At 31.7% G+C, this 10,808-nt stretch overlaps 2 protein-coding genes across 3 annotated transcripts in view; one reads left to right on the top strand and one right to left on the bottom strand.

Annotated features, from left to right (window-relative positions):
- Nucleotides 1-10,808, top strand: part of LOC143064938 (aldo-keto reductase family 1 member A1-like) — a 247,957-nt gene that overhangs the window by 91,217 nt on the left and 145,932 nt on the right. The gene's annotated exons all lie outside the window — the stretch shown is intronic.
- Nucleotides 9,790-10,808, bottom strand: part of LOC143062580 (apolipoprotein(a)-like) — a 35,580-nt gene continuing 34,561 nt past the window's right edge. The window contains exons 29-30 of the mRNA XM_076234243.1: nt 10,088-10,321; nt 9,790-9,823 (exon numbers count right to left, since the gene is read on the bottom strand). Coding sequence (XP_076090358.1) covers nt 9,822-9,823; nt 10,088-10,321 — 236 coding nt within the window. The 3' untranslated portion in view covers nt 9,790-9,821. The remainder of the gene's footprint in view (nt 9,824-10,087; nt 10,322-10,808) is intronic.

The following is a 10,808-nucleotide window of genomic DNA, read 5'->3' as shown; positions in this document are numbered from 1 at the left end:
TTTTTTTTATGTTTTAATTTTTGTCAGGCATTGTTAGTTTCAATTTAATATGTCAAACCTCTTTTTAAAGTATGGGGGTTAAACCTTAGTTTATTATTAATTATTTGAAAAATTATCATCGGGGAATTCTACAAAAATATGAATCACGTCAGTACCGTACTACAGACTACTGAGCTGATGCTACCTAATAATGTACATTTATATATATTATGCTTTATAAACATTTCTTTGATTATTTGCTTATTTCATTGTGTTAATATTAAGAATTGAATCACAAAGAATGTTAAAATAGCAAATGTACTCTCTTGAATAAACATCAATTACGGTTAAACCTAGTATTTTGTAATTTTAGATGGAACAAAACCTTTTAGAAGACATTTGAGACAGTTCGACATTGAAAAACTTGTAAGATACGGCATGCTTCGAAATAAAACACCTTTTTATAGAACTGTGTAGATACCACTTATGTTGTCTGTTATTCCCTGAGGTATTATCAGCTCTCTAACTAGTATAGACATGGAAGTATTATATTAACAATATAAAACTTCCCCGGTATACATTAAGAAGCTTTTACTAGTATAAGCAGTTATGGTTCCAAAAGAGGGACGAAAGATACCAAAGGGACAGTCAAACTCATAAATCTAAAACAAACTGACAACGCCATGGCTAAAAATGAAAAAAGATTTACAGAAAAACAATAGTACACATGACACAACATAGAAAACTAAAGAATAAACAACACGAACCCCACCAAAAACTAGGGGTGTCCAAGATACGTGATGTGTGCTTGCGAATGTTAGATAAGCATTAACTATGTTATTTATGTATGTATCATTCGTTTCATACAAGAGTACTATCTTAATCAGCAAACTTTAGTCTGTATCTCAGGTATACAAGTGGAAAAGGACACACAATAAAAAAGCTTGTGAAACATATAATAAAACTTTATTTATGTAAGAGATACATGCATGACTTGTGACCGATTCTTACCGAAACTTTGGGGACGCTACCTTCGTGCATCACAAATTTTAATGAACGACTTGATACAGGAACTTCTTAAGAAGAAAGAATAGAAGTTAGCTGTATCCTAATGCTCTTCAGTTTTGTACTTGTTTGGCTTTACAACTATTTTGATCTGAGCGTCACTGATGAGTCTTCAGTAGACGAAACGCGCGTCTGGCGTATTAAATTATAATCCTGGCACCTTTGATAACTATTAACTTTACTTTCCGCTTTAAAGATTATATTCTCTCACTTAACAATTAAAACATTTGTTGACTATGTCGAACGTAATTATCCCATCGAACTTGAGATACATGATACAACAGAAACAGTTAAGTTTGCCGCATATCTTGACTTAAATCTAGAAAATGACAATCAGGGTCGGTTAAAAAAAACCTAACAACAAAAGAGATGATTTTAGCTGCCAAATTGTGAACGTGCCATCCATTTCTATGTAGCAACATTCAAGCAGCGACTGCATACCCAGCTGTTACGAAATTTTTAGAGTTTGTATTTTTTATCATGATTGTCTTGAAATAGCTAAGGGTTGCTTCTCACAAGAAAGCTATTTAACCAATCATTCTTTCGTAAGTTCTACGGATGCCTTCACGAGGTGGTTGAACATTATGAAAGACCCGTTTCACAGATGATAACGGACTTGTTTTCAATGTAGTAACTACAATCCCGTCTTTTTTCCTGAATTTGACCTACCGAATTAGACTTATTACAGGGGTTGTACTTACATAAGCAACATGACGGGTTTCACATGTAGAGCAGAACCTGCTTACAAACCAGGAGCACCTGAGATCAGTTTTTGAAGGGGGATTATGTAGCTCAGTCTTTTGTTTGCTATGTTTTATTTTGAGAACAATTGTTTTTCTATTAGCCTTTTTTTCACCCATGACGTGTATAGTTATTTTTGTCTAATTTTTGATAATCATAGTAAAACAACTTTTACTTGTTATGTATTATATAGATGTTATCTACTGTATTTTGAAAGGCAAAAGTCCTTAACAACTATTACTACGTCTGATGTTTAGCCACTAACTAAAAGTCTATCGCACTCCTTTTAATGTGTACTTAATTATTGTTACATGTTATATCAACCCTAGAACCTTTGTATCAAGTATTTAACTTTCCAATATTTTAGACAACTGTCGAAATGCGCATCTTATTCAATAAAATTTGTACTTTTATAGGTATTATACCATTCATGCTTAGTTCAACACTTTGTTAACATGATAATGTTGCTAGCTATAATATTAAGGTTCTGTTTTATGTCAGAAATTAAAAAAAATAATACATTTGACCTTACTATGTTAAAAATAGTTTTGATGAAGTAACATCATTTTGTCAGAATGTTTTTCAAAATTGATTTGTGGCCATGGTTATATAATGGAGTGAAGGACATTGATTGGTAGAGGGATCTTACATATGTAAAACAAAAACTATAAATACAGTCAAAACAGATTTGAACACACATAAGGAACATATTTCTTTATATGAGGTCGTTATATATAAGCAAACGAAAAGCAACGTTTTTACCAGTAGTGGGATTGCATATATAATCTTCAAGAAATACATCTGATTGCAAATACATTTAATATACATATATATATAAGTTATTTTAGTCAGTTCACTCTTGTTCTTTTCCGGATTTTCTTATGTCCTGAAAAGAAATAAGGTTGTTTCAATAAATATGGTTTTCAATTATTCACACCAATTTATGTGTTAAAAATAAGAATAGTTCCTACGGCAATAATCTAAACAAAATCATCTGATTTCTTGTACAGATTAATAATGTGTCGAAGTTTATAGAATTTAAGATAAATAAACTACTTATAACAATGACGTTAGACCATACATGGCTTCTATAAGCTGTTTTTTAATTTTGGCTTTCGTTTAATTCGAAAATTATTAAGAAGATACTTACAGCACAATGGAATATCACAATACTCCCAACGTGTTTCCTTCACAAGTGTGTAACACCAAGGCTTGCTTGAGCCATCTGGATTACGACAGTAGTTTATTTCTGCAGCTAATCTACTGATACCATGACGATGAGGTTCCTGAGATCCCCAAGCTTGACATATTTTACCAGATGACGTTGTATTCTGATGGCCATTGTAATCCGATCCTCTATCATCTTCTTTACATTGTTTTACCTCTAAATTTACCAAAGAAAATATATCACATAGTAACCATCAAACGGTGTACGAAAAAATAGTTATTTCAATACTGTGTTTTTTTGTTTTTTTTTAAACATAGAATGCAATTAGAATCCATCTTTAAAGTACAAAGCTCAATTTGTATTATACTCCATAAAACGTGAAAATTACGTAAATGTGTTAATTCTAACTGTACTTTGCAAACTTGGAGTTAATACTGTACTTTTTAAGATCCTTAAACAGCATTAATCAAAACAATTCTTACTTAAACTAAAAAATATTAGAACAATGCAGACTGGTCAGTCCAGTTTAAATTACACTCAAATTTAAATAAGTGCTGTTTTTTTTAAACATATTGATATATGTATATGTTGAAGCAATTCAAGTAAGAAGATGACTTGCCAGACCAGTAAAGTAGAGTTCTTTACTGTTTAATTCGTTTGTTTTTTATCCTTATGTCACAAACAAGTTGTACATATTAAATAACGATAACAGAGTGTCTATTCAACCATACAATATTGCCTCTGCATTGTAAGTTATTGTTGGTATACCTACTACAAAGTGGAATGTCACAATATTCCCAACGTTTATTCGGATCAGATGTATAACACCATGGCTCTTCAGATCCATCAGGGTTACGGCAGTAATTTTTATGCTTAGCCAGTTTCTTTGAAAAGCTGTGTTTATGAGGTTCAGATGCTCCCCAAGTTTGGCATTCTATTCCAGAAGTTGTTATTGATTTGTGACCTTCATAATTTGTCCCTTTCTTGTCAAATTTGCATTCTTTAATGTCTGTTGGATATGAAGAAATTGAAGAAAAAAAAAAGAGCACGATTTGAATCATAAAACCAAAAAAAATGTTATCTTTAAAATTGTAAGATAAGGTTGTGATCGTTCGTAGTAATGACAAAATTGTACTTGATGAAATTATTAACTGCCAGTGGAGACTCTAAAATTATATATGATGATATAAGTGTTTGAATCCTCAGGTCGTCGACAACAGCTTCCTAATCGGCCAATGGACTTTTTCTATTACTGCGTGGCTCTTTTCCACCACATCCTTAACCTGTCATGCCTCACTCTACAAATGGCTCATTAACTAAATGACGTGTTTCAAGAAATCTGATTATTTTTTTCTGGATTTCCCATTGTTCTGCTTCTTAAAAACCTCTATGAGTATCATTGCTTAAAAGATGCCACATATAGAATTATATTTTTTTCAAAAATATGATGTTATATAAAGTTTATTTTTATCATTTGTACTCACATTTAACATAATTAATACAAATAAATCAAGAACCTGAGGCGTACATACCACATTTTGGAATGTCACAATATTCCCATCTCTTTGCCTTGTCTATCGTGTAACACCATGGTCTATCAGAACCGTCCGGATTTCTACAGTAATTTGATTGGTCACTTAGTTTAACGTCAAATTTGTGCTTGTGGGGACTTTTTTCTGCCCATGCTTGACAGTTAATGCCGGACTCTGTAATACTGGTTTTGCCTTTGTAACCAGTACCCCTCTTTGTCAAGGTACAGTCTTTTTCTTTAGCTGAGAAGTAAATTGTGAAAAAAATCTACAGGTTTTAAGAAATGAAATAGTCTATATGATTCACATAAATATTTACCAACAATCATTCAGATGTCGATAGTAATTTCTAGCTAATCGGAAAAACAAACAAACCGTCCTGGCAATAATGGTAACATTTTTTTTACAAATATCTGATAGTAAACTTTAAAAAATGAATAAATCATATATTTTTTTTAGTTTTTTTAAAAATCAAAGTCAATTCCGTTGTACAATGTTGATTGTGATAAAATAAATTGCGCTATTTATTGAAGATAAATGACAGAAGATGTTAAATAAATGTGACTAATTCACATAAACAGACATGTGCAAGTTATTGATGATCAATTGGAAGATACTATTTGAAGTCAAACAAGTTGATGGATTCCTTTGAACTAAAAAAAAGGACTGGACTTGGTGCGACGATAGGGAAAGCGTCTCCAGCTACAAATTTATGTTTCAACGACAATATGGTGAAGATTCAGTTAATATTGTAAATGTTTTGTTTCTTATTGGTTATATTGGTTATTCAACGCTTCAATTAGGTTCTGTTTTCATTCAAATATTTTTACTTCGATCATCACTGAGGGGATACAGATGGTCGAAATGCGCATCTGGTACAGAAAATCGGTTCTGTTTAATGTTATAACTACCATTTGGCTCGCTGGTAAACTGTTTTAACTAAGGATATACATGTAAGTCCACTGTTTTATACGCTGTTTTAGAATTTATTGCAATTTGGAAAACATTTTCGAAACCGTGCACCAAAACTAAACAATGAGATAACTTATAGTCCTTTATATTCGAAAGAGACAAATTACTGACATGATAATACGGTTATGGTTTAATGCAAATATGCTGTTATAAGAATGTGCGATCACTTAAAATTAAGAACTTTTTCTACCTTTTGCATATTTCTAATTCTTCTAAAAAAAAATACCGGGGATTAAATTTTGTATTTACGCATTTGTAAATGTGTGGCAATATTTTATTTATTTTCGGAGGACAACGTTTCTTTTAGAGTCCAGATCAACACTGAATCGAAATTAATTGTCGGAATGTGCACCTGATGCAGTAAACATGAGAAATAAATCCATCGGTAAACGCAAGCTACGTCAACTATACTGTTATATGATAAAATATAGTTTTCAATTAATCAAGTTTCTCAAAATAAAAGAAATGTTCATAAGCTGTAGCTGTACTGGAAACAAATGGTTTTTATTGTTTCGATGTATTTGTTCTAAAACATATGACAATAATTTGTTGTGTCTTTTTTTTTCAACCTTTAAGCTTACATTTACATTCTACGATTCCATCTCCTTCATACTGAGGTTTACATCTACATAAAAGATCTCCCTCAGCGTTCGGCTGACAAACTGCATTCTCGTGACATTTAGTAGCTGCTTCTTCAATAAGATTTCCTGTTCCGTTGATACGGATACATTTGTAATGTTTTGTACAATCACCTGATAAAACTTCGTCGCCAAGCTAAAATAAAATCAAAAGCCAATTTCGCAAACCCAGATGCACTTGATTTACATTTTGATTAATTACAATTACTATATAAATGAATTCTTATTGGACAACTTTTGCCTAAATAACATTCAATCATCCTGTGTGAAACAGACAATATAGTGGCTGATCATTAAATATATTTAAGAATCATTATTTTATACTGTAACGTTTTAAAAATCTTACACCAATATACCCGACATCACTACTGCATCCACAATCATCAGCCTTGACACATTCTTTTCCACTTAGTATATATCCTTCTTCACAAGCACAACCTTCAGTGAACGATAATTCACATGTTTTATCACTGTTCCTGTTGACACAGTTAGCTTGGCAGCCACTCACGTGATCTGAGTATACTTCATTTATACCACAGGATAAAGCTATTGAAATAAATGCTTACATAACTAATATATTGAATTTTCCTATATGGAAAATAAAGTTCAAGCAGGACGATATAAAAACTAAATTATGATTAACTATAAACTTAATCTATTTTTAAAACATTGCTACATAATATATTGATACTCCAGTATATGTTATGTTTATGTCAATTTGTCTTATTTGTGGTATTTTAACATCAGTAAATTTGCATTTTGAACTATTTCATGAATACTGTTTGTGTTTTTTTTAAATAATATCAAACACCTATAAACCTCAGTAGTCAGAAAAATTGAGAATGGAAATAAGGAATATGTCAAAGAGATAACAACCCGACCAAAGCTAAAGTTCAAATCTTTTTAAGTAAAGCTGGACTTAGTATTATTTGGTTACCTGTTACCTGTTTATGTCATATTTAGTCATATAGAAATAAATAATTCTGACTATTTATGTATCCCTTCCATTTTAAATGTTTGCGTTTGAGCGTTCACGATGGAAGTTTATCCGGAAAAGGGCGTAATACGCCCGAAATTTATTAAGTGTTATTTTCATTTTTCAAGTTTGCTCAACTTACGACAAAATGCATCAGCTCTCCAGTTTACTGCAAAAGATTCCTCTGCACAACGAAGGGCAAAAGATTCCAAATTGTCACAAACTGCTTTCCCCAGATTATTTGTGTTGTAATATAATGATACATCAGAGACACACATGTTGTAATGTTTATCTGCTTGTATATTGGAACTTTGAAGACACTCTTGAAAAGGACTGGTACCATTTTCTTTCAAAATCAGATATCCACAAAATTCTGGGGCTTTTGCAATTTCATTGATGTCACCAGTAGTTGCCGGTATTTCAGACAAAACTCTACATCTACAATAATGTTAACAATTCAGTTACGATGCATTGGTAAAATAAGACAATTCTTCTTATAGCCATGCTCAAATTGCGATTGTTTTATTTTTCTGTGTAGATACCACTTATGTTGTCTGTTATTCCCTGAGGTATTATCAGCTCTCTAACTAGTATAGACATGGAAGTATTATATTAACAATATAAAACTTCCCCGGTATACATTAAGAAGCTTTTACTAGTATAAGCAGTTATGGTTCCAAAAGAGGGACGAAAGATACCAAAGGGACAGTCAAACTCATAAATCTAAAACAAACTGACAACGCCATGGCTAAAAATGAAAAAAGATTTACAGATAAACAATAGTACACATGACACAACATAGAAAACTAAAGAATAAACAACACGAACCCCACCAAAAACTAGGGGTGTCCAAGATACGTGATGTGTGCTTGCGAATGTTAGATAAGCATTAACTATGTTATTTATGTATGTATCATTCGTTTCATACAAGAGTACTATCTTAATCAGCAAACTTTAGTCTGTATCTCAGGTATACAAGTGGAAAAGGACACACAATAAAAAAGCTTGTGAAACATATAATAAAACTTTATTTATGTAAGAGATACATGCATGACTTGTGCCCGATTCTTACCGAAACTTTGGGGACGCTACCTTCGTGCATCACAAATTTTAATGAACGACTTGATACAGGAACTTCTTAAGAAGAAAGAATAGAAGTTAGCTGTATCCTAATGCTCTTCAGTTTTGTACTTGTTTGGCTTTACAACTATTTTGATCTGAGCGTCACTGATGAGTCTTCTGTAGACGAAACGCGCGTCTGGCGTATTAAATTATAATCCTGGCACCTTTGATAACTATTAACTTTACTTTCCGCTTTAAAGATTATATTCTCTCACTTAACAATTAAAACATTTGTTGACTATGTCGAACGTAATTATCCCATCGAACTTGAGATACATGATACAACAGAAACAGTTAAGTTTGCCGCATATCTTGACTTAAATCTAGAAAATGACAATCAGGGTCGGTTAAAAAAAACCTAACAACAAAAGAGATGATTTTAGCTGCCAAATTGTGAACGTGCCATCCATTTCTATGTAGCAACATTCAAGCAGCGACTGCATACCCAGCTGTTACGAAATTTTTAGAGTTTGTATTTTTTATCATGATTGTCTTGAAATAGCTAAGGGTTGCTTCTCACAAGAAAGCTATTTAACCAATCATTCTTTCGTAAGTTCTACGGATGCCTTCACGAGGTGGTTGAACATTATGAAAGACCCGTTTCACAGATGATAACGGACTTGTTTTCAATGTAGTAACTACAATCCCGTCTTTTTTCCTGAATTTGACCTACCGAATTAGACTTATTACAGGGGTTGTACTTACATAAGCAACATGACGGGTTTCACATGTAGAGCAGAACCTGCTTACAAACCAGGAGCACCTGAGATCAGTTTTTGAAGGGGGATTATGTAGCTCAGTCTTTTGTTTGCTATGTTTTATTTTGAGAACAATTGTTTTTCTATTAGCCTTTTTTTCACCCATGACGTGTATAGTTATTTTTGTCTAATTTTTGATAATCATAGTAAAACAACTTTTACTTGTTATGTATTATATAGATGTTATCTACTGTATTTTGAAAGGCAAAAGTCCTTAACAACTATTACTACGTCTGATGTTTAGCCACTAACTAAAAGTCTATCGCACTCCTTTTAATGTGTACTTAATTATTGTTACATGTTATATCAACCCTAGAACCTTTGTATCAAGTATTTAACTTTCCAATATTTTAGACAACTGTCGAAATGCGCATCTTATTCAATAAAATTTGTACTTTTATAGGTATTATACCATTCATGCTTAGTTCAACACTTTGTTAACATGATAATGTTGCTAGCTATAATATTAAGGTTCTGTTTTATGTCAGAAATTAAAAAAAATAATACATTTGACCTTACTATGTTAAAAATAGTTTTGATGAAGTAACATCATTTTGTCAGAATGTTTTTCAAAATTGATTTGTGGCCATGGTTATATAATGGAGTGAAGGACATTGATTGGTAGAGGGATCTTACATATGTAAAACAAAAACTATAAATACAGTCAAAACAGATTTGAACACACATAAGGAACATATTTCTTTATATGAGGTCGTTATATATAAGCAAACGAAAAGCAACGTTTTTACCAGTAGTGGGATTGCATATATAATCTTCAAGAAATACATCTGATTGCAAATACATTTAATATACATATATATATATAAGTTATTTTAGTCAGTTCACTCTTGTTCTTTTCCGGATTTTCTTATGTCCTGAAAAGAAATAAGGTTGTTTCAATAAATATGGTTTTCAATTATTCACACCAATTTATGTGTTAAAAATAAGAATAGTTCCTACGGCAATAATCTAAACAAAATCATCTGATTTCTTGTACAGATTAATAATGTGTCGAAGTTTATAGAATTTAAGATAAATAAACTACTTATAACAATGACGTTAGACCATACATGGCTTCTATAAGCTGTTTTTTAATTTTGGCTTTCGTTTAATTCGAAAATTATTAAGAAGATACTTACAGCACAATGGAATATCACAATACTCCCAACGTGTTTCCTTCACAAGTGTGTAACACCAAGGCTTGCTTGAGCCATCTGGATTACGACAGTAGTTTATTTCTGCAGCTAATCTACTGATACCATGACGATGAGGTTCCTGAGATCCCCAAGCTTGACATATTTTACCAGATGACGTTGTATTCTGATGGCCATTGTAATCCGATCCTCTATCATCTTCTTTACATTGTTTTACCTCTAAATTTACCAAAGAAAATATATCACATAGTAACCATCAAACGGTGTACGAAAAAATAGTTATTTCAATACTGTGTTTTTTTGTTTTTTTTTAAACATAGAATGCAATTAGAATCCATCTTTAAAGTACAAAGCTCAATTTGTATTATACTCCATAAAACGTGAAAATTACGTAAATGTGTTAATTCTAACTGTACTTTGCAAACTTGGAGTTAATACTGTACTTTTTAAGATCCTTAAACAGCATTAATCAAAAACAATTCTTACTTAAACTAAAAAATATTAGAACAATGCAGACTGGTCAGTCCAGTTTAAATTACACTCAAATTTAAATAAGTGCTGTTTTTTTTAAACATATTGATATATGTATATGTTGAAGCAATTCAAATAAGAAGATGACTTGCCAGACCAGTAAAGTAGAGTTCTTTACTGTTTAATTCGTTTGTTTTTTATCCTTATGTCACAAACAAGTTGTACATATTAAATA

Source organism: Mytilus galloprovincialis, chromosome 2, assembly GCF_965363235.1.
Source record: "Mytilus galloprovincialis chromosome 2, xbMytGall1.hap1.1, whole genome shotgun sequence".
NCBI lineage: Eukaryota > Metazoa > Mollusca > Bivalvia > Mytilida > Mytilidae > Mytilus > Mytilus galloprovincialis.
The sequence above is the reverse complement of the archived record's forward strand: the minus strand, read 5'-3'. Positions and strand labels throughout refer to the sequence as shown.